Genomic DNA, 26,098 nt, shown 5'->3' on the forward strand with positions numbered 1-26,098 from the left:
TGTTTGCCATTACGCGATTATCAGAACATACTTTTAACCACTGATCATACATGTCTTTGTACGATTCTTTCAAAGAATTCTTATCTAGATCAGATTCATTGGATTCACATTCAGAATTTTCTTTTTGAACTATGTTGTTCAGACAAACAAACCTTCTTTTAACTTGCGAATTTAAAGTTAATCCAGAAACAATAGAAGTAAAGACAAGGTTTGTCTTATCTTCTTCATCACTACTTTCAAAGTCCTGATCACTCCAAGTAGCTGCCATTACCATTGTATTCTACTTCAGTGTATTGGCACATTCAGATTGAATATGACCAAATCATTCACATTCCCTGCATTGCACACCTCTTTTATTGCTATTATCAAAATGTTTAGAGAATTGGTTACCTTTGGAAGATTTCAATGTAGTTTTCTTGTTCCCAAATTTTTTAATGTACTTTTGAAAATTTTTGGTCAACAGGGCCATCTCAGTCTTTCTTCTTTGATGATTTGAGAGCAACTGATTTTTCTTTGAGAGCATTCAGTTTTTCCTTTTGACAGATTTGTTGATTTAGTTCAAAAGTTCTTAGTGAACCAATCAACTCCTCCACTTTCATTGTGTCAAGATTTTTTGTCTCCTCAATAGCCGTAAGCTTAGTTTGAAACCTGTCAGGAAGAACTCTAACAATTTTTTGAACTAACACACTATTTTCCAATTTTTCACCCACAGCAAAATATTCATTAGCAATATCAGATAATATTTCATAGAATTCGATGAGAGACTCAGTTTCAGTCATTCTACGATTTTCAAATCTTGTAGTTAACATTGCAAACCTAGAGCGTTTGACATCAGCAGTTCCTTCAAATTGAGTTTGAAGAATTTTCCAAGCCTCTTTGGCAGACTCACATGAAGAAATTAATTTTATATATCCTTCACCAACACCATTAAAGATAGCATGCAAGGCTTTGTTATTATAACTAGACAATTTATCTTCAGCATCAGTTCAGTTGATTTTAGATTTTACCTTTGTGAGATCATCAGATTCAGTAGGTGGTGTCCAACCAGTTAAGAATGATCTCCATGCCTTTTCATCCAATGATTTGATGAAGCTTTCATTCTAACTTTCCAATAAGGATAGTTAGAGTCATTCAACAAGGGAGGACGTGTTATTGAACCACCTTCTACAAAGAAAGACAGTTCACAAGGCACAAAAACAAAGGGAAAAAAATACAAGATCACACTACGAGTTTAGTGACCCGCTAAAAATTCAGAATGTGGAATACTGAGTAAGTTTTTTAGACAGATTTCAGTTTTGTTAACACAACTTATGCAACTGTTTAAACAGAAACAAAAAAATAGGTAAAAATTCAACACACGAGAATTTTTACGTGGTTCAGAATTCTTTTCAGGTAACCTACATCCATGGGGTCATGCCCAGAGAATAAACCAATTAGTAAAGAAATAATGTGTACAAAAGCATTGACTTAAACAATGTAAGACTCCCTCTTAAATTATTGCTGCAATCTTGTTGTACTCTTCTCTACGAATCTGGTTTTGATGAAACGTTGATTCTCTTGAAATCCATTCAAAGATTCAAAGAATAGCGAGTGCTCACTTCCTCCCGAAGGTGAACAAACTTAATCTCTAAAAACACTCTTCAAAATAACATAATGTTTACAAATTTCCAAATGGAAGAGATAAAATTTCCAAAGGCCTTGGCAAGGTATTTATAGGAAAAGAAATCGTCCAATGCCAGCATTCTCTGAGATCTTTGTAATCAATTTGCAAATTCTTTTTATTTAGGAAATCAGCCAGCCAGATGAAACCTATGTCGACAGAAAAGGAAACTGATGAGTCAGCAACGCCATCAGATATATCTGGCAAAACGAACATGGTCATTTCTTTTGACCATGTTCATTTTCGAAGCTTTCTTTATTCCAGAATGAACATAATCTCTGAAAATATTCTCACAAGATAAAACACAATATTTTACCAATAAAGATTGATTGTGATAAATAAGGTAAAAAATTGTATTCACACTAAAAGAGATTTTCACTTAAAAAAATCAGTTGAATTATGGGATAATTATTTAAAGATATGTTGCTGATTTTTTGCAATTTTAAAATATTTTGTCTAAAAATAAAATTAGCCAGTTTTACAGAGATTATTAATATTTAATAGAATATATAATAATAAGATGTGGTTCTTAAATATTTATTTTAAAAAAATGAAAAATCATCATATGCTTCCAATATAAATAAAAATAATAATATAAATATAAACAATAACAAACAAAAAAAAATTAATTTGTGTGTAACTTAAGAGATAAATTGTTTAATTTTCTTTATTAGTTTAAAGTTTAATAGTTATAATAATTCAAATTATGATACTTTCTATTTATATTGTAATTATTTGTTATATATGGTGTATAAATAAAAAAATATATATAAATAATAATAAACAAAACATTAATTTGTGTGTAACTTAAGAGATAATTTTTTAAAATTTTATTTATTAGTTTAAAGTTTAATAGTTATAATAATTCAAGTTTTGGTGCAATTTATTTATTATATATGGTGTATTGTCATTTTGCATTGAATAATTAAATATATTTTTTATTTTTTATTTTTTTTAATCTTTTAAATATATTTTATAAACAATATTATTTATGAGTTTGAATTTTTTTTAAATATTGAAAATGTCAAAATTTTAATTAATCGTTTTCAACCTAAAAAAAAACTAAAATTTATAATGATGATATTTTTCATTAATATATACATAAATATGATTTAGTTGATAATTTATATTAAACTAGTTGAATGAATTATAGTGCCCTAAAGACAAACAATATAGGATTATTAGGATCCCCTCGAACTATTATTCCTACCAAATCGTGCCCCCTGAATTTTTTGGCATGTTAAAAATTCCTCCTGAACTATTCATATTACTGAATAGTGGGACTTCCGTCCAATTTTGCTAACATAATAGCAATATGGTAACACTGGAGTGCTGATGTAAATTGCCATGTGTATAATTTAAAAAATAGATAGAATTTTACCCCTCAAACTATTACCGCTACCAAATTATGCCAATCGAATTCTAAAATTTAAAATTTAAACAATATTTTGAATATTAAGAAGAAAATACAAAAAACATTAAACTAAAATTCATTTAAATTAAATGAAATCATACAAAATAAAACTTAAGGCGACATAGGCGACTCCAAACCTAAATGTCGCTAGGGACCCACATGAGTCCAGTTTGTCGACGATATCGCTACCCAACCAAGTTTGAGCTCATTCTGATGCATTCCCAACACCCAAGCCAATTTTTTGTCACCATCAATTTTTTTTTAATTTTAATGGATTTTTTCCTTTTTTTGAAATATTCAAAAGATTGTTTAATTTTAAATTCTAAAAATTTGGGGGACATAATTTGGTAATGGTAATAGTTCGGGGGGCAAGAATCTTATTTATTCTTGTCTATGAAAATAATGGCAGGTCAAAAAAAATGATGAACAACGGCAGGTCAAAAAAACATAATCAAAGCACAAAAAAAATAGAGTACTCTCTCTCCCCGTAGTGTCTATGAAAATGCCAAAGAACAAAGGAAACGAACCAAAACAAAGACACGTTTAGTGTTCTTTTACATTTATTGAAAGCAAATAAAAATAGATGGAAAGGAACGGTAACTGTCATGGAGATGGAGTGGTAGATGCATTGATGATTGCCAAAGAAGCTAGGATTTGACGTTGAGTATCCTCCATGGCAGTGAACCGCTCGGAGAGACTTGCAATTCCTGTCTGAACAGAAGTGAGAGTAGTCGGGACAGCAGGGGAGCCAGTCTCAACATCTCCAGACCCGGAACCAGCCAAATTAATGCCTTTGACCTTTCGAGCTGTGGTAGGAGCATTGTCATCTTTAATCTCTTTGACAGTGTATGTAGGTCCAACCAAAGGAGAAATCAAGGTCTTGTGTGACTTCTTCAAAGGACGTTGAGAGTCCAAGAATTTATAAATGACTTGCGAAACATCAAGTGTTGAGCCTTATGTTTGGCACCACTCAAGGACACTATCTGATCAAAAATAGTAGCAGCAATATCGAATTTTGAACAATAGAAATGTCATATCTTGAGTGATGGTCGAGGAGTGAGTGGTGGGAAGCCAATTGAACATGGCAAACTTAAAAATTGCACCATAGTAGTGAGTAAGATCCGAGAACCGGAGAGATGCACTCGGTTCCCACACCATAGCTTGGCCAACTAATTCAGACAAAACTTGATCCTTTGCAAACTCAATAGGATCATCAATCTCCACAAGAACTAACTTTAGGACATTAGCGATTTCGTAGGACTAAACTTATATCAATGACCCCTAACATAAACCTTATGAAACATAAAGGAATTCTGATCTAACTACTCATCATTCAGATTTGCATAAAATTCTTTAACTACCTGAGGCACAAACCCATCAAAGCCAGACAAAGAACGTAACCAACCCTTGTCTTCTAAAGTAAGCAAAATCCCAAAAACATGATGAGGAACAAAAAGGAAATTTCGTTCACTAATAAAGCGACGATGCTCATAAAATTGCATATTTTTCTCATTACCATTAAAACAAAAAGTAAGAGAATGAGCTTTGAAAAGGGAACCTGAAGAACGGATGGGGGCACCTTTGTGTTTAGTTGTTGTGGTAGACAATTCAGGAAATGCCAATGGTGTTGTGCCATTTGGGTCAGATGCAACAGGAGTAGTTTCAGATATGTCTGCTTCAGATTCAGTATCCTCCTCTGAATCTTCATAAGGTTCTTCAGGAATTGGCTCGATCATGGAGGGGTCAAACTCAGGCAATGAGTCTTCCATTTCAGGAGAGACATCCTCCAAGGAGGTGCAAGGAATAGGATTGATTTTTTCCTTCGATTTGAATTTAGATAAAGGAGTGGACTCAGCGATGGAGCTAGTACCTTTTTGTTGGAGCCATTTTGGTCTTCTTGGTTTGCTTTGATCCAGCGGCATTTCTAGTGAATGCAGTAAGACCATAAATTTCTCATATGCCCTTAACAATATTAACCTAGTCTCTACTAGTTGCCGCATTTTAGTGTGTATCTTCACTATCTTTAGATATACTCTTTCTAATGGATCTGTGACGTCGTCTGGTATCCGAATTCTCCTCAAAGATTTAATCTCCTTGATATCATTTGTATTTAAAGCCATTTGAAATAAAGTATTCCTCCTCCTTTTTTTTTTCTCTGAAACAAACTCAAAAAATTAACATTTTCCAACAACACAAAAACTGTTTAAAACTTAAACATACTTACAGAGTAACAAGTTGAACCTCTTTCCAGCCATTGTGTGTATCTCGTGAGAACGTTCGAGATCGATATAGCCGTGGCTCTGATACCACTTGTCACACCCGCATTTAAACAATAAAATCACATAATAATTTAAACATTGAAAATAAAATAATAAATGTTACCCTTTTTATTATAAACAATGCAATAGGGTACCCAGTCAAAAGGAAAATGTACTTTATAATTTTTAATGCATAAAGTAATACAAAACGAAGCAACATTTATTAATATCTTATTTAAAATAATAAATGCTAAAAAAACGCGCGTGCCCCTTTTGACCACCATCAGCTATATGATTCTCACTGATACACACATTGCTGCTTGGAATCAACTTGTACTCTAAAATTCTACCTGGCTTTATCTGCATATATAAAACATAAGGAGTGAGCTTCTAAGCCCAGTAGGGAAATGCAAACAAATACATAGGCATAACAATCATATAACACATAGCAGAGAGTTTCTAAACAAGTTTTATATCACATTCATATTCTTGTTTAATATAGCCATACAAAATCATACATAACCTTACTAATATCATAGCTTAATCCAAACATGATTCTAGAAATACCAAGGATATCCTTTCATACATAATAACGAAACAGACAGTTTATGAGGGTAGAGATAACCGTAATAGGCAAACTAGAGCTACATTACCTCACGTAAAAATCCCTCTTGTCCCTGTAACGTTAGCCATACATATTCCATACAAACATATCACACATGCATATTCTAACATAAATAACTACCTAATTTCCTTACCTCAAGGAAATCAAAAACTGGCGCAAGTGATTACAAAGATCAACCCTCGTCTTAATGTGACCAAAATACCCACAATTATTCCTTGCTACTAATCTCTTGAACTCTAATGCAAAAATAGCACCATCAGTAACTTTCTTGAAATATTTTTATAAATCACCGAAAATAACAAAATTGTACCTTGAATACTCTAATAGGCCAAATCTGAAGCGCCAAAATGTCACTTACGTTCTCTTCATTTCTTATCACCTTGAAAGCTCTATATATAGACCAAGGATGTATCAACCTTAGAAAAGTATCTATTTGAAATTCCCTAAAATATCTACCAACCTTATCATCATTGTTTCTCTCGGTCAACAAAGAGAATCACCAATCAACTCTAACTATTTGACTATATAAATCTTAAATAAACTTAAGTATAAATACTTACCACCATTTAAGGAATACACGTAAATCAATCCATTAACCCAAATATCTCCTCAAACAGATTACTCTAAAAATCCTATAACATATATAAATTTTATTTGACTAGAACCATTTTTTTTCCACCTATCTCACCTATCTCGGGAGGCTTAGGAATTAGATACTATCCCCATTATTTTCTTATTAAAATATTCACCTAATAAGTCTCTTGCTTTATCTCTTAAATACTAACTATCTGACTACAACCTGATTCCCAACTAAAAAAAACTAACATTCAAATCTTAGCCCACAAAAGTTGACCGAATCAACCATGCACTATCATACTCATCATCTTTATATAATCTAATACATAAAATAAAACAAGTTAATCTATTCAAAAAATAAATAAACACCACACACACGTGTGTCTACAATATGACATTCTAGGCAATTATCACTATTATTAACAATCTATACACCCACCAAGAAAATTAATAAAAATAAATAAATAAATTATAGACTAAGATAAATACTAATTTATCTAATAAACTAACTTTATACAACTCTATGCAATTATTTTTCTAACATTACTCAAAATAATACCACAATTAAAAGTATTGTTACCAAAATTCCTGAACAGAACATAATCAAATAACAGACAAAAAAATCAGTTAGCTAGGCTACTTGGGTTCTACAAAATAAAATAAAAACTTGGTTATTACACCAACCAAAGTAGATCGCTCAGGACCAGGAAGTGCAAGGACCTTCTTCCTGGCTGTGGTTTTGGGTCGACGACCTGTAGGAGCCGAGGCAGCTGGATTGACGCTGGAACAGGAGGAGTGGCAGAGGGAACCGTCTCAGGAATTGTATCCTTCTAAGACTTCACAGGTTTGGAGGTATAACCATGGGCTCGGGTCTTCATGGCTGCTAGAAGAAAAACAAACGGAGACACACAAAATACAAAAACCTAAAATACTTGGGCACAAGTGAGAGAGAAAGAAAATAAGAAACATTTAGAACCAAAAAGTCAAAGGGAATCCGAATATATAGAGAATCCAGTGAACAAATAAGGCAAGTTTGAAAATGGCTAACTAAAAAATGAGTAACCGAATTTAGTGTGATAAATGCCAAAATATCTCAATTTAAAAAAATTATTTCACACCTCAAAATTGGAAACTTTTACAAGATTTTGAATATAATGAGATAAAAAAAAAGTATTTATTTTTTTTGTTTCAAACTTCATTTGTCTTTAGTACTCAGTCAACAAGGAATTGAATTTTTTTATTTTATTTTAAAAAATGTCGAAAATAAAAGGTTAAATTGCCATACCATATGTGTCCATGTAAATGTCAAGTCTTGTTCAAAAGAAACAAGATAACCATTTTCTTCAAAAATTAGAAAAATGAATAATAATTAAAATACTAAGTGATAATGATAACCATAATTCGAAAAAGAATATACCAATCACAAAAAATATTTTAATCAATTCATTATGTGTATGATTCTTACAACATTCTTACACAGTCTAGTCAACAGGCATTTGGGTGTGCATGTGTAATCAATTTGACGTTTCTTTTTGGCCTTTTAAAGCTATGACCATTGCCCATGTTCGAAAATTGTAGCGTTTTTCAAATTGTAACCATAATGGAGGTTATAACTCTTATATTGATGGTAGCCCATTACACTGGTAGAGTATCCTCCAATATAATTGCTAATTACCTAGTACAAACTTACTCAGTGTCGGCTTTCACACATCAGTATAGGTAGCTCTTTTCCATAATGGAGCCTGAAAAAGAAACTTGATTAAGGAATGCTCATACTAAAACAGACATAATGATTTGATCAAATATACATTAAAGGGTCTACAATTTTTTTTTTCAAATATGGTTTTTATTTCTCATAAAGTATAAGAATTATAACGATCATTTTCAAAAAATTGAAAAACTATGGTCAACAAATTTCTTCCAAACAGGACAAGAGATTTACACAATCACATATGCAAGGCAAGACAATCAATTATTGACAATTTCAAATAAAACAAACCCCCAAGGATTTTCTGAGGGAATCAAATCTGACCGTGTCTAAAGCTTTAGTAAAAATATTGCAATTTGTTTGTTAGTTTCAACATATTCTAAAATCATAATTTTATTTTCAACAAGTTCCCTGATAAAATGATGATGAATGTAAATATGTTTGGTGGGAGAGTGTTGAACAGGATTTTTGGAGATATTAATAGCACTTGTATTCTCACAAAAAATGGTTCAAGTTTTAAGAACAAACCCATAGTCAGCCAACATTTGTTTCATCCACAAAAGTTGAGTACAACAGCTTCCAGTAGCTATGAACTCAGCCTCGGTTGTTGACAAAGAGATGGAGTTTTGTTTTTTACTATGCCAGGAAACCAAATTTTTTCCTAAATAAAAACAACCACCACTTGTACTTTTGCGGTCATCAGTGTTTCCTGCCCAATCTGCATCACTATAACACACAAGGTTAGAGTTTGTTTCTTTGGAGTACCAAATGCCTAATTCAAGAATATTATTGATATAACGAATAATTCTTTTTACAACAGTCACGTGAGACTCCATGGGGTTCCCTTGAAAGCAAGCACACACTCCAACACTAAAACATTTTTCATGGGAAATTTTCAAATGTTTCCCAATCGACATGGTTCACATTTACCAAAAGAATATTTACTTAAATTCGGTAAATCATGAACATGACTCAAACTTCCAATTTTTCTCAAATTTTCAAAAACCACATGACCATGTTTTTCATGACACAAATTAGTATCACTCCTTGTGTTTATGTGACAACTGTGTGATTAAGATAATGTGTAACAATTATCAACAAATTTATAACCCTTCAAAACACAATCTCCATCTTGGTCAAGCACAAAACAATTATCATGGGAAAAATTTACAAACAAGTCTTGGTCACAAAGTTGACTTATACTAATTAAATTAGTTTTAAATCCATCAACCAATAGAACAGTTTGCAACTTTGGTAGTCCTTCATAATTTAGAGTGCCACTACCAAGTACCTTACAAGACTTACCATCTCCAAATGTGACTTCCCCATTTTTCAAAGTCTTGAAGTCAGTGAGTATGCTTTGGTTACCTGTCATATGCCTAGAACAACCACTATCAAAAAACCAAGATTTAGAAGCACATGTTCTAAGACAAGTAAAGGCAGCAAGACATTTGAATTCATTTTTCTTCATCCAAACTTTCTTAGGTGGAGTCTTTTTCTTCAAGGGCATTTGTCTCAAATTACCATGATGATTAAAGTAATTTTTATGACCTTTCACTCAACATAAATGGAAAATTGGAATAAAATGACCAGATTTTTTATTCTGGAAATTTTTGGTCTGTTTCTCATGTGTTGTGATAAATTGAGAAGATGAGGCCACATGAGTCTGAGTAGAACCTGCAGAAGGATCAGTCGTCGAAATAGCAAGAAGATTTCCACAAATAAAAATTAATTTTCCTTTAGGTTTAGATCCATTTGTCCTAACCTAGAAAAATCACAAGTTTTTTGACCTGCAAGCAGAACATAATCCAAAATCATAGATCTATGATTAAGAATTTTGACACCTTTAACAATTTGATCAACTTCATTAGACAAACATTTGATTTCAGAATCTTTTGCAACAATATCAATTTCATATTTTTTAACAAGAGAGTCAAGTTATTCATTTCTCTTCTTGAGGACTTTGCTATTGTTTGTCATCAAACGATTATCTAAATACACTTTCAACCATTAATCATACATGTTTTTGTATGATTCTTTCAAGAAATCCTCATCCAAATAGGATTCCTTTGAATCACCATGGGAACCCTCATCTGTTGAAATAGTATTATTTAAAAAAAAACAGGGTTCTCATTCAACTACACAAAAAGAGGTAAGCAAGAAAAAACAAAAGTTAAGGCAAGATTAGAATTTTCTTCATCATCATTACTTTCAGAGTCCTGGTCACTCCAAGTGGCTGCCATGATCTTCTTATTTTTCTTCAAGGTATTGGCACATTCAGATTGAATATGTCCAAAACCTTCACACTCCCTACATTGAATACCTTTTTTATTAGTAGATTCAAAAGTTTTTTAAAAATTATTACCTTTGGAGGATTTGTACATGTTTTTCTTGTTACCAATCTTTTTCATAAACTTCTTAAAAAAAAATTATAACAAGATCAATTCATCATCATCTTCCTCATTTGAGCTTTCCATTTTCTCTTTGGAAGATTTCAAGGCAATCGATTTCTCCTTCACAACAATTGGATTCTCTTGTTGGCGAATCTTTTGATTAAGTTCAAAAGTTCGAAGAGAACTCATCAATTCCTCAACTTTCAAGGTATCAAGGTTCTTTGCCTCCTCAATGGCTATGATCTTGGATTAAAACCTGTCAGGAAAAGATCTAACACTTTTCCTAACCAAAATAGAGTCAAACAACTTTTCTCCTAAAGCAATATATTCATTAGCAATGTCAGTCAATTCTTCATAAAACTCAGTGAGGGTTTCTTTTTCAGACATGCGAACGTTTTCAAATCTTGTGGTCAACATTACAAGCCTAGATCGCTTAACATTAGCAGTTCCTTCAAATTGAGTCTGAAGGATTTCCCAAGCATCTTTGGCAGACTCACAATATGAAATCAATTTTATATAACTCTCACCAACACCATTAAAAATTTCATGTAAAGCTTTATTATTAAAAATTGACAATTCATCTTCTTCATTAGACCATTCAAGTTCAGATTTTACCAGTGTCTTACCGGATTTTGAATCTGTCTCGACAGGTGGTGTCCAACCGATCAATATTGATCTCCAAGCCCTTTCATCAAGGGATTCGATAAAAGCTTTCATCCTTACTTTCCAATATGGATAGTTTGTATCATTTAGTAATGGAGGGCGAGTGATAGATCCACCTTTTATAAAGAAAGACCTTTCACAAGAAACAAAACAAACGGAAAACCACAAAATCTCACTAAAAGTTTAGTGACCTGCTCTGATACCAATTGAAATTTCATTTTTAGTAATTGCCAAATTAATTAAATCATGTGAATTAATTAAGGTGCAGAATGGTAATTAAATGTTGAAATAGATTTCAGATCTGTCAGGACAGAATACGAACTTGTCACGACAGAAATTGAACACAATAAAAAGACAATGCAAAAATAATAAAGAACACAACGAATTTTTACAAGGTTTAGAAACTCTTTCGGACAACCTACTCCTTGGGGCCACACCCAGAGAATAAAACCAATTAATAAAGAATCACAAGTACAAAATATTGACTTAAACAATACAAGAATCCCTCTTGAGATTTGTCGCAATTTTGTTGTACTTCTCTTCACTAATCTGATTCTGATTAAAATGTTCAACCACTTGAACTCCCTTCAATGGCCAGTGAATGCTTGCATCCTCCTGATACAAGGCTCGTAAAAATCCTCTCCCGAAGACTATAAGAATTGTGTTCAAATTACAACATGTATTCACTCATGAAAGTGGTATAAACTCACCACAAAACTAAACACTCATTTTACTACAAGATCACGTGAATACAATTATCTTGAATACAAACAAAGAACTCTCACAAATATTACAATTCGCTCACAAACTATGCACCAAAGAGTTCATTTTTTCTCAAGGCCTTAGAAGCTTATTTATAGAGTCAATTTCGTGCTCAGAAAGGCTGAGAAAGAATCTCCTAATAAAAGCACGAATATACGAAGATATTCTTGATTAATGAAGACTTGTCATTTTTAGATTATTCTGATTCGACGATTACGAATTTGGCGAGGGCAGCTAATACCTGTGTCAGATCAAATTTCTCAAGACAGAAATAACAATTAATTACTTCAAAGATTTAGTTTCCTGAAGGTTATTACCTTGAGCAGCTCAAAAAATAAAAGACAAATATTCGAGAAATGATTTTGAGTAAGCATAGAATATTTGCTTTATAAAACGAAGATACAACTTCCATTTATAAACATTGTGATAAAATCAAGCTAAATAATGAATTTTATGAAAACCTTACAAACGAATTCAAGCCATTAATTTCGAAAATCACAATAAAAGAAATTTAAAATTATATTTTAAATAAAAAGATATTTCTATAAAATTTTCCAATTTTAAGATTTATAGAATTTCTCCATGATTTTTCTTTAATGCATAGGCATCCCTCTTTCTTTTTCTTATGTGCTGTTTTTTTTCTTCTCGCAAGTTTTTATCTCTTATCACTCATTTTGACAAAAATACATCCTAAACAACACAATATATATATACATATATTTACATATATACAAACATGCATTAATAAATGTAGGAAAAAACATAACTTATATAATACTTGAATAAACGCAATATGATAAATACAATATTTATATCTACTAAATTAAAGATACATAAATATTATAATTATAAATAACTTATGATATATATAACAACATAATATTATAATTATAAATAACTTATAATATATATATATAACAATATAATATTATAATTATAAATAACTTATAATATATATATATATCAATATTATAATTATAAATAACAATATATAAATAACTATAATATAAATAGCAATTATAATTAATTTACACAATAATTATAAAGAACAAAATTAAAAGCCGAGGCCTGTGTAACACACAGTTTCCTTAAAATAGATTCGTCGCCTCTGCGAGGTTTCGACGTCTATCTCCCAGGATACAACGGTGAACGACAAGTAACTCAATTACTTCGCCGAACCAAATATGCCCGAACTCTATCACACTAGAACAGATCTAAGAACTATAAAGAGTAAAAGAGAAAAACAATATTGAGAAATTATATATATCTTTAATCTTCAAAGGAAGATAAAATATATATAAGAATATGTTTTGGTGTAATTTAAACTAATACATATGATCTCTATATATAGGATAACAAGGAGAGGCATAAACTCTCATTTACCAATGTGGGACAAAACCCAATTGGTTTTTCCATTCAAAAAAAATATCCAACAATCCCCCACATGAATGGAAAAACTGACTCAAGAATAACCAACAGATGGTTTAGACCTAGGTGATAGAGTTCAACGGTAGAAGCCTGCATAGGATAGATAGGTGTTACCCTTTGAATCTTCCCTTGTGTAAGTATATTTACTTTACTGGCTGATCAGTAGACGCGATGTCTTTGAACTGTTCTGCCGTTCGTGTAAACGATGATATACCACACACAGGAATCTTTCCTGACATATATTGGTTCTCAATATTATGTTTGTAGAGTCCAAGAACTTTACTTAGCTAAGATAGATAGTAGTATGATAGTATTTATAGCATTATCTTTGTTACTTTGGATTTTTGGTTCAGACCGGGAGTTATTTGGACACTCATAGTAGTACTTATAGATTTTCTAAGTTTAACCTATAGTTTAAGAATATTAAGTATAACCTAAGGTTTGATTAATGTGACTGATATTAAAGATTATATTATTATATTATAAGGTTTAGACATCAACCAATAGGATTTTAAGCACATGTTTTGAATGGTAATTAAGGATTAAGATTTTTGAGGATTAAATATAATAAGGAGTAAAGTTTGAATGTTATAGGGTCAGTCAGCAGCTTTGAGTACGTTGAGGGCTTAGTCAAGGCTGTTTACTCCATTCAAACTTAGCTAAAAATGTGTAATTTCGTGTTTAAATATTCAGCGTGTGCCGATATATCGCAGCTATAGGGGGCGATATGTCGCAGCACGTAGATACGGAAAACACGAAACGATGCACGGTCGCCTCGGGCATACTGGCCCAGGCGATATATCTCCTACAGGGGGCGATATATCGCCTCCTTCAGCATGGATTCAAACTCTTTTGAATTCATTTCCTTTCAGCCATTCAAACTCCTTCAACAGTCCAGCATCTTGTGAACGAGTCTTCAGCCTCTGCTGAACGATTATTCAAATGATTTTCACCTAAAAAGCCATTATTTTTATTCAAGTAAAATCAAGATATTTTCATTCCCAAACTCTATAAATAGGACCTAGTACCCAGCCATTATTCACCATTTTCTCTAAGTTCAGAAGCTGCTAGTGTTAAGTGAGTGTGAGAGTGTAAACACTTGGTTTGGGGAAAAACTATAAGCTTAAACATCATAAGCTTATCAAACACTTTGGGAAGTGAGTTCTATAGTATTTCGGTGAAGGTTAGATTGATCTTGCAATCTTTGAGGTAAACCCAAAACTCTAGTTCCTTTCTGTATTTTATGTTATTTCTTTTCTCAAAACCTTCTACTCAGTCCCCTAACCTTATTCTTATTTTGGTTAAGGAATCCAAGCTCTTAAGCATATAAGTTGGTAAGTATGTTTTTATGGTTTAGTCTTTCCATCTCTTTCATTTCATCTCCTTTCTTTAGACTCACTCTTTCTTATGGTTTTAGGAGTGTTCCAAAAGTCCCAACTCAGTCCATAATCCCGGTAACTTTGGTAAGGAAAATAGGCTAGAATATATATGTTTATGTTTATGTTATCTTTTGTGTTATGATATGATATGGGTATGTTATGAATATGTTGTGCATGTGTATGTTGTAGGCTTGGGCATATGCCCTATTTGACTAACAAGACCCCAAAAAGATTGTGGGCATAAGCCTATTTAGCTGGTAGGACCCCACTAATCTCATGGGCATAAGCTTGTTTAGTCTATGGGACCCCAAGTAATAATGGCCATTATAATAAGTGAATTATGTGTTATGATATGTCTTTACGTTATTATGAAATTATGTTTATGTTTATGACTATGTGTTAGATTTTCCTTGCTGGGCATTAGGCTCACTCCTTTCTGTTTATGTGCAGGAAATAAGCTTTAGAGGCGGTAAGATTCGTGACGCTTGGAGGATGTGTATCGATGGTGAATGGAGTCAAGGGGCCGAGCGTTATTCGATTCGAGGATGTAGTCTTGTTTATGCTTTTATGGTTTTAAATGTATTTTCCGCATTTTCTATGTAACTCTTTTTAGTTTTTAAGTTATTTTTGTTTTAAAGACAATGGGTACCCATATCCTACTTATTATTTATGAAAGTAACCTTTGTTTCTACAAGTTTATAATAAATTGTGGTATTTTCGCAAATATATGTTTTAGTAAGAATATGTATGTATAGATCGATAATGGTCCAAGAGTCTAGATTAGTGGGTCGTTACAATGTTCGTTTTGGCCCTGAACATTTCCCTGGTTCTGCAAGAGATATTCTAGGAATTGAGCCCTTATTCAATCCCTATAGAAGCGGCCCATCTTCTCTCTCACATAGGTGATTTTCTTAATTAAGAGTAACCCGTATTACTCTGCTCGACATTTCGACGCATAAGAAATCATTAAAAGCATAGCTTAACCTTTTCCTTACGGTTATCACTGTTTCATCATAGGAATGGACAATGAGGATAACCCCCACAGTGATCCAACATAGTCTTTACAGTTTTAGTTGTCCCTTTGAACCTAGATCTTGGGATCTCCAGTCAACTAGGTGGGGTGTCTACTGTATTGACTTTATTCATTCATGGGCTTTAGACCCATTCCCCTCGATGATTTTTCAACCAACTCTCTATTTAACCCTTTGGTTAGCGGATCCGCAATATTATCCTTTGACTTCACATAGTCAATCGAGATAACTCCAATTGAGAGTAGTTGTCTAATGGTATTGTGTCTACGACGTATATGTCTAGACTTACCATTATACATATTATTATGCGCCCTACCAATTGCAGATTGACTATCGCAATGTAAGCCAATAGCTGGCACTGGTTTAGGCCATTTTGGAATATCTTCTAAAAATTGACGAAGCCATTCAGCTTCTTCGCCACACTTGTCTAAGGCAATAAACTCAGATTCCATCGTGGATCTAGCTATTACCGTTTGTTTAGAAGATTTCCATGATACAACTGCACCACCGAGTGTGAACACATATCCACTCATAGATTTTAAATCTTTCATGTCAAATTTCTAGTTCAACATACTCTTTATAGATTTGATCATCTTATCACTGCTTCCAACAATGAGCATGTCATTTACGTAAAGACAAAAAATGACATAGTCATTATCTGTTTCTTTAACATAAATTTAAGTTGATTCTCAACTTCAGTCTTATGGAGAACAAATTTCTCTATAGCCTCGGTTTTGCTTTTTTAGCAAATACACATAGCAATATTAGTGCTATTATCGACAAAAGTAATAAGATACTTATTGTCTCCCCTTGTTTAAACAAATTTAAAATCACATACATCGCTATGTATTAATTTTAGGGGTTCATTATTCCTTTCAATCGTTTTGAAGGATGACCTTGTTAGTTTTTCCTTAACACAGGTTTCACACTTATGAATTGAATCAATGTGGAATTTTGGTATGTGATTCAAGTTAATTAATCTCCGTAGAGTATCATAATTAACATGTCCTAGTCTACCATGCCAAACATTGGAAGACTCAAGCAAGTAAGTAGAAGAGTTATTAACTTTATTGATGATTGGTTTAACAACCATTACACTGAGTTTAAACAACCCATCAGTTACATAACCACTTCCCACAAACATTCCACTTTTGGACAGAACAACTTTGTCTGACTCAAATACAATTCGGAATCCGTGTTTGTTCAACAGTGAACCAGACACTAGGTTTTTCCGGATCTCTGGTACGTACAGTACGTTGTTCAGAGTCAGCTCCTTTCCAGAAGTCATTTTTAGGATCACACTTCTTTGACCCGCAATTTTAGATGTGGCAGAATTTCCCATGAAAATCTTCTCGCCATTATCTACCTGTTCAAAAGATTTGAACAGACTCTTGTTTGAGCATACATGCCGAGTGGCACCAGTATCAATCCACCACTCCATTGGGTTGGAATTGACTAGGTTTATCTCAGACACCATGGCTGATAGATTTATTAGATCAAACTTAAAGAAAATTCTTAGGTTAGCCTGGAAGGGTAAAAAACCCAACCATTCGTGGTCTAGCCTCTCGTAGAATATTTCTATTAAGTATTTATCCAGCCTCAAATATCTCTACTAGATAATTTCCAAAGAACACTAGAAGAAGGGTCTAGCCCCTGCCTCAGCAGTCTAGTTTCTTTGAAAATATTCAGTTCCCAGAACTTCTCTAGTGAGATTTAAGTTCAAACGAACTTTTCGCAATAACAATATCTTTCAATATATAGATATAGAAATATCACTAATAGATATATTCAAATATTATATTTAAACAATAATCTGTTTTAAGATTGTAGGAAAAAACATAACTTATATAATACTTGAATAAACGCAATATGATAAATACAATATTTATATCTACTAAATTAAAGATACATAAATATTATAATTATAAATAACTTATGATATATATAACAACATAATATTATAATTATAAATAACTTATAATATATATATATAACAATATAATATTATAATTATAAATAACTTATAATATATATATATCAATATTATAATTATAAATAACAATATATAAATAACTATAATATAAATAGCAATTATAATTAATTTACACAATAATTATAAAGAACAAAATTAAAAGCCGAGGCCTGTGTAACACACAGTTTCCTTAAAATAGATTCGTCGCCTCTGCGAGGTTTCGACGTCTATCTCCCAGGATACAACGGTGAACGACAAGTAACTCAATTACTTCGCCGAACCAAATATGCCCGAACTCTATCACACTAGAACAGATCTAAGAACTATAAAGAGTAAAAGAGAAAAACAATATTGAGAAATTATATATATCTTTAATCTTCAAAGGAAGATAAAATATATATAAGAATATGTTTTGGTGTAATTTAAACTAATACATATGATCTCTATATATAGGATAACAAGGAGAGGCATAAACTCTCATTTACCAATATGGGACAAAACCCAATTGGTTTTTCCATTCAAAAAAAATATCCAACAATAAATTGATTCAAAAATTACATAATTATAATTCAACACAAGAAAATCATAAAGAATAATAAGTCAAATTTTAAAACATGTAGAAGAATATAAAATAATAGATAATTCACATATCATTCTACCAATAAAATTTTAATGAAACTTAAACCTCCTACTACATACAGGACATTATAATCATATATAGTAAAAGGATTCTAAATGTATATATATACTAAAAATATTAAAATTAAGATTGTTCCATATCAATAATAACCGTAAGCTAGAAACAAAAATATCACAACCTAAAGCACAAATTAATGAAATTTCAATTGACAATATTAATCCTAATGAAATTCTACAACTTTTAGTTTTGTTATTATGATTATATTACTACTACTAAACTCTTGTGATGATATTAAGTTAATCTCTATGTTGCCAAAAGAACAAAACAAAAACCAAAAATCTAAAAGGCCAACTCATTTTGATAATAATACCGCATAAACAAAAACAGTATATATATATACACATAAAAATATGTCATGATAAATTAATTTAAAAATGAGAGAATTATAATTCAACATTTATTTTGTTACAAACTGAAAAGTTGTATAATTTATTTGTTTGTAAAAAAATGTTAATTCGTATATCATTCTACTAAATACAATTTTAATCAAACTTCAAACTACTACTGTTTACAGAGAATACTATAAACTCTTGTCATGATATTAAGTTAATCTCTAAGTTCCTAAGAACTAAGAACGAAAACAAATGAATGAATGTACTCTTTCATTTACTAAAACTTATAAAAAGATGAAAAAGAAAGTGAGAAAAATAAAACAAAAGAAAGTAACATAAAGAAGCCAATAGAACAAAAAAATAGAAATAAATAATAATTATTATTTTAGCTGTAGGCTAAAAATAAATCAACAATAAGTCAAGTATTATATATTAATATTATTATTAAAAAAAGATGCAAAAGGAATACTCCTATAAATCACTCGAACTTCCCATATTCATATATTATATATACAAGCATTAAAACTAAGACTACTCCATATCAAAACTATTCTCAAGCTAAAAACAAAAAAGATGACAATCACCATAAGGAGACTCAGATGCAATACCAGCAACTGCAGAATCTTTTGCCACCAGTTCCCTGCATAAAATTGAGCACAAAAGTAACATCAATATTATGCTTTGTTTTCAAATAAGTCATGAAGTAGGAAACTCAAAACCCAAATGCACCTAAATCACAAACAACCAGAATTGTTCTATAGAAACATACAGAGTGCCTAAAATCGACCAATATACTCATTCAGCGAGCTCCAAGATTTACATTAAGAAAAAAAAAGGACATGAACAAAAATGACTATGTTGTACCCCAAAATAAGTGTGGATTCAATCATTTAGCTAAAGGGTACAACTGACAAATAAACACATAGAGAAAGCAGGCGAGCATAACATCTAGTTAACTTCAATGTCAGCAGCTCAAGTTAAGACCTAACAGTGCACCATGCGGATAATCTATAGATCGCCTCTCAGGACAATAACCTAGTTCGAGACATGCAATCGCTAGGTCTCCTTCTCGATGCTCTGAACTTGATCCGAACTAAAGTCCGTTCACTCTTCGATCTCCAGCTCGAGGAAGATGTTCAGCTCGTGGAAACCTGATCATGACACACAGTGAAGGATCCCGAAAGACTTGGAGGTTCCTTATACACTCATTAATGCCCAGGCTAAATTACATATTTATTGCGCAAGATATCGGATGTAATTTCGATAGACAATCATATCCCTATGTAAATGGGAATTATCCTAATTGATTGTTTACCATATTTATGCACACGGTTACCCAAACCTATCCAGGAATATTCACTATCAGGGATAATGGATAGGAAAATGGATTGTTTTTTAAGATACAGAAACTCTGCAGAAATTGTAAGAGATTAATAATATTGTCTCGTGGACTAGGTGGGTTTTTAACCACTGAACCACGTAAAAGTGTGAGTGTGAGAAATTGTCCATTTAGTTAGTTACGGTTTAGAAAAGAGCACTAATATATTTGTTATCAGATTTCTTAATCTATTGTTGGCGAAAAACCGCATCAACAATTTGGTGCTTTCGTTGAGAGATCATTAGTGTTTAATCCCCTACGCATAGTTTCACTCAACATTCATCATGGTGGTCACTTGGTCTATGCACGACAATAAAATGGAGCAACTTAGTGATAAAGAGGCGCTTCGTATGGATGTTTCCACTGGAAAAGGCCCAAACGTTCAACAACGCCCTGGAAAGGCCAAGACGATATGGGGAGTTCAGCATCACGCCCACCAAATCCGACAGCTAATACGTGTCGCTGTTGTTGGCTACGCCGACAGTTAATATGTGTCGCAGTTGCTAGCAACGCCGACAGTTAATACGTGTCGCCGTTGCTGGCAAAGTCGACAGCTAATACGTGTCGCCGTTGCTGGCAATGCCGACAGTTAATACGTGTTGCCGTTGCTGGCAATGCTGACAGTTAATATGTGTCGCCGTTGCTAGCAAAACCGACAGTCAATAGGTGTCGTCGTAACATTAAATTTATATATATAAATAATTTTTCGATATATTTTTTTTAAACTTTTAATTATATTTTTAACAATTGAAGTTTGATATAAATTTAAATAAAAAAATTACTCACATAATTAATTATTATTATCATAACTTGTAAAAAAAAATTATATTTATCATAATAAAAATTCATATACATACAACATTTATTCATATAATTGAAATGTAAATAATACATAAAATCCCCAAGAGACTAAATAATTCTCAATAAAAATTCATTATAATTCTCAATAAAAATTCATTATTCTCAATGTAAATAATACATCAAATCTCACTATACATAATTCTTACAAACAAGAAAGAAAATAATACCCAACAACTTGAAGAAGAATTTCTTGTTCCCTTGGTTCACTTATATAATTGTCTAGGTTCTCTTAAATATCCAAGCAAAGTTTTAGCCTACAATACAGAATAAACACCATTAAAGTCAAACCAAAACTAAAATAAATAGAGAACTTGAGATTGCAGAAGAAATAAAAAAGATAACTGTAGTTTTCAGTCACAAAAATGATTTTGGAATGAACACCAAAATTGGCAATCTAGCTAGCCAGAATTAATAATTAACATAAAATGACAAAGATCCAAGCAATAAGAGTTATGCTCAATGCAAGGCACATATGAGAGTTAGTTGTAACTTTAACTTGCAATATGATAATAAAATACATACCAGAGTAGCTAGGATGCCGAGAGAGAGAGGGACCTAACAAAACAAACCCAAAAAATTTCCCCTTTCATACAAAAAAATAGAATAGAATTAATACAACAAAAAACATATATTTATATATATATATACAACCAGATTCATAGAGAGAGAAAACTGAAAGAGTGAGCCAACTAGCCTAATAAGATTTCTATGTTAAAGTTTGGATATCAATACCATCTCATTCCTACATTTATACCAGATAGATGTTGTAAAGAAAATAGGGTTGACCCAATAAAAACAACTGCAAAAGGAATGCGTGAATAACAAAGAACTTTCGGAGAAGGAACAAAGAAAACAGATGAACGGAAGTGTAGCATTACAGATTTTGAAAACAAGGAAAAGAAGGATACATATTCTTATATAAAATAGATGAATGGAAGCTTAGAATTATAAACTTCACAAACAAATGAAATTACCAATCATACAAGACAGTATCTTATCTATACCTCTAAAATGAGGACCAGATAACAATTCTGAAATCTTAACAGAATCTATGTCATCTCCTCTGTCTAACTTGGCCAGCTCTGTCATTGCTACTTTGACATGTGCTACTCCAAAAAGCTTCTCAAATTCAACTTCCGCTTCAGCAGCTTTTCCTTGCTATCAAATAAAATAATAGTGAGAATGCTATAGGATGTTTTCAATAGAGCCGCTGACATAATTTTCAGATTATGCAAAACACATATTTTTTTAACTAATTTTATGTGTTTTCTCTATTATGTCTACATAGTAGAAAAATAAGTCGCTTTCATGTATGTTCTGTTTAAGAATAGGAAAAAAGATACAACAGACAAAAGGAGAAGGTCTCAGCCAAAGTGAGAAAAATCCCAGGAAATTTATCATTGTTCAAAAAAAGAGATGAAATGGATACATAACCAAATGGAACTAACTCTCTTCGTGAAAAGAAAAACATAATAAAAAAAGTCTGAAGACCATCTTCTTTTTGCAAGTCAAACATAAAGCTGTTATCTTCTATGCAAAAGATGAATGCATGCAAACCTTGTACAGCCAAGAAGGACTTTCCGCACAGAAAATCATGGCAAGAGCAAGTATTGTAGCTGGAATTATAGATACCCAAAAACAAACGTGCCACCTGAGAAAATAAACTATAATGTACTTTCAAACAATTAAATATATAAAACCAGAGACAGGAAGATCTGGAATTCATTCTTACTAGTCAGCAATATCTTTGACAGGGATTCCAACTAAAAGAGCCCCCATGATCCCAAGGCATGTAGCAATTTGGACTAAGCTTCCATAAGTACCCCTAACAAAAGCAGGTGAAACCTACCAACGATAAACATTGGAAAAATTGGATGAGATAAAACTACACCTTTGAGATAGTGGAAAAACACACCCCAACACCTGCGAGAAAGATTTAATGGTCCTCGTACCTCAGTTACATAGAGAGCAGCAACAGGAGGTCCCAAACCCATACCAGTCCCAACAAATAACTTTCCTAAAAGCATGCCAGCAAGGGTTTTGCTTGTTGCACTGAAAAAATAAGATTTATCTTTAGAATGGAAGTCTTCAACTGAAGAGTATCAATTATAAGAAATGGATGAAAGAGAGCAATATAACTACTGAGAGCACTTCTATATTTATTTTTTTATTTTTTTTTAAAAACATAAACTAAACTTGTGTTTAAATATGAAAAGGCCACTAGGAAATTAATTGATGCAAACACATATAAAAAGCTCAAAACTTGACAAACTAAAATCTGTGTATTATACAAAATCAATTTATTAATAATGAATTTTTCCCCCTTTTAAATGTAATAGTCTAAATTGACCGATTGGTCAAATTGTTCACTACGTCGTGTGTCAAATCTTAAACACAGTCAATGAGCCTATAGATGAAAAGCAAAAAACTACTGCATTTATTCCCACAAACGAAGGGAGAAAATGAGGATATCATAGCTACATCGTAGGAGTATCAAGGAATGTACCCACCACCATAGAGTAACAAGTGCACATATATGATATATCATAAAGAAATAGTTTCAGAAATGTACAGGAATAGTTCAAAGCCAATCTCAAACCACTATGGTCTTAAGAATAATGTTTGTTAAGTGCTCAATCAGAATGAAATGATTTTGATAGCAGTTTCTTTAAGGAACAATTACATGATTCACATCACCTCATAGCAGCACCAATAATCATAGGCAGTGCACACAGCTGAAATGCATATATTGGATTTTATTTTCTCTTGAAAACCAAATGACCTTATAAACTAGACTAAATATCCTCAAAGTCATATTTTAATGCATATTAGTATATAAAACACTCAAAGTCTCCTTACTCTATACATAAATAAGAATATAACTCTCAAAAACACCAATAATGTCTAAAAGCAAAAAAATCAAAATCCAATTTCTTTTAACAAAAAGTCTTCAAAACTTTGAACTAAAGCAAATTATGATCTAACAAAGCAGTACAAGAAAAGAATTGAGCATCAAACAGAAAGATATTCCAGAAAATATATTTGATTATAGCCAAAGCCCAAACATACAGAGTTAATCAATCTCCTTATGAAAACAATAAAGAATCATTCTTCAAAGTGATGAATTCCTGCACAAGCACAAATTATCATTTTGAACCAAAACTGTTAAAAGCAATATTCAAGGCAATTGTCCATAAGAGTAAACCAAAATATCATACATCAAGCATCAAACAAATGGAAATCATCAAACTTTACAAATAAAAAAATAAATTAATAACTTATATCCATAATTTAGTTAAACTTTGAGAACTATATGAAGCAATAAATATAATTGATGAAAACAAACACGAAACATGGTGAGACTATAATTAATTCACAAAAAAATAAAAAATAAACAAAACATCCTGATTAGTAAAAAAAAAACACGGTACAATTAACATAAAATAAAAAGGATCCAAGTAATAAGAGTTATGCTCAATGCAAGGCACATATAAGAGTTAGTTGTAACTTTAACTTGCAATATGATAATAATGAAAAAGTTCCCCATTTGTAAGCAAACCAATCTTTCCACTTAAAACAAATAATAATGAAAAAAAGAGTCAAATCTTGATCTGAAAAAAAGATATGATTGTAAATCAAAGTAATGAATCACAACTCAAAAACTAAGGACAACTCAAAAAGTTCAAACAGGTATATATTTCTAACTAAAAATCTCAACACACCAACTAATAACACTCTTTAAAATAAACCATAAATCATACTCTAAACAGGATAAGAAATTGATTTAAACACACATATACACAAACTAATAACAAAATGGGAACCTAATTAATCCTAAACATATAAAAGAACCAAAAGAATACCTCAAGATACAAAGTCCATAAATATTGATTGCATAAAAAAAACAACTAATGAGATTTCAAAGATTTCACAGAAAAAATAGAGCTTAAGCTATTCTTTGATTGCTATAAAATAAGCTTAAGATTCGGAACACTTAACAGAAAACACAGAGTAAAAAGTAAAAGCATATATTTTTTAATCCTGATATTAAGATTACCACACAAAACAGAACAAGCAAGAGGACAAAACCATCAAGAAAAACTTAAAGCAAACAGAAAAAACTTATACAAGAACCAATCAGCTCATACAAGAACTTATTCAGTTCTCAAAACACTGACTTACCCCATACATTGAAGCACTCTCAGTACAATGGTAAAATACGCCAAAGATCTAGACAAAATCACAGTCTATGCCTCTAGCAGAGACTACACTGCTCACAAAACAATATATATATATATATAAAAATTAAGTTTACAATATTAACAATAAAACAACAAATAGAGTGATGAGTAGTTGATTAATTTCAACACGACTTTTTTGCCAAACAATAAAATCTATAAATAACTAATATCATCAACTAAATTTTGGGTATTAATAAGTATCGGAAGGGGAGGAATTGGATTATAGTGTTTGTATAATCAAACTAATAATAATATTATTATATTTTAGCAAGTTAAAAGTCTAGCAACATTAATTTCTACAGCATATATATGTAGTGGTTTTATGTATTTTACACGACTAATCAAAGCAAAGTATATATATGTTATAACGCACATGAGAATCGAGTAATTCATATATATATATATAACTAATTTATATGGAGTAGTAATAAGTTTGAACAATTCTTGATCTCGCTTACACATCAATGTCTTGGGTTCTTATTGCATAATAGTGAGTTTTTCAGGGACTCTATTCTACAACAAATTAAATCAGGATCAAGAGATGGACTTTGTAAATTGTGACTATATATATTTGTTTCATAAACATTGATATGGTGTTATTAACAATAAATATATACCTGTGAATGCCGTGAATGCCGCCTACGTTGATCGGAGAACTTGGGGACACCGCCTACGATGGAGCTGCCCGAGAGGATGCTGCTGCCAAGGAGATGATCG

At 31.7% G+C, this 26,098-nt stretch overlaps 2 protein-coding genes across 2 annotated transcripts; both read right to left on the reverse strand.

Annotated features, from left to right (window-relative positions):
* Positions 1-21,850: 21,850 nt before the first annotated feature.
* On the reverse strand, positions 21,851-22,786 carry LOC133833935 (probable plastidic glucose transporter 3). The gene is made up of 3 exons (XM_062263518.1): positions 22,698-22,786; positions 22,145-22,298; positions 21,851-21,939 (listed from the first exon to the last, which is right to left on the reverse strand). The coding sequence occupies exons 1-3, from the start codon at positions 22,734-22,736 to the stop codon at positions 21,866-21,868; spliced, it is 267 nt and encodes an 88-aa protein (XP_062119502.1). The 5' UTR covers positions 22,737-22,786; the 3' UTR covers positions 21,851-21,865.
* A 60-nt stretch (positions 22,787-22,846) lies between these two features.
* On the reverse strand, positions 22,847-23,878 carry LOC133833936 (probable plastidic glucose transporter 2). The gene is made up of 3 exons (XM_062263519.1): positions 23,838-23,878; positions 23,093-23,192; positions 22,847-22,985 (listed from the first exon to the last, which is right to left on the reverse strand). Exons 1-3 carry the CDS (start codon positions 23,858-23,860, stop codon positions 22,872-22,874), a joined length of 237 nt encoding a protein of 78 aa, XP_062119503.1. The 5' UTR covers positions 23,861-23,878; the 3' UTR covers positions 22,847-22,871.
* Between the last annotated feature and the right edge of the window lie 2,220 nt (positions 23,879-26,098).

Source organism: Humulus lupulus, chromosome 5, assembly GCF_963169125.1.
Source record: "Humulus lupulus chromosome 5, drHumLupu1.1, whole genome shotgun sequence".
NCBI classification, from domain to species: domain Eukaryota; kingdom Viridiplantae; phylum Streptophyta; class Magnoliopsida; order Rosales; family Cannabaceae; genus Humulus; species Humulus lupulus.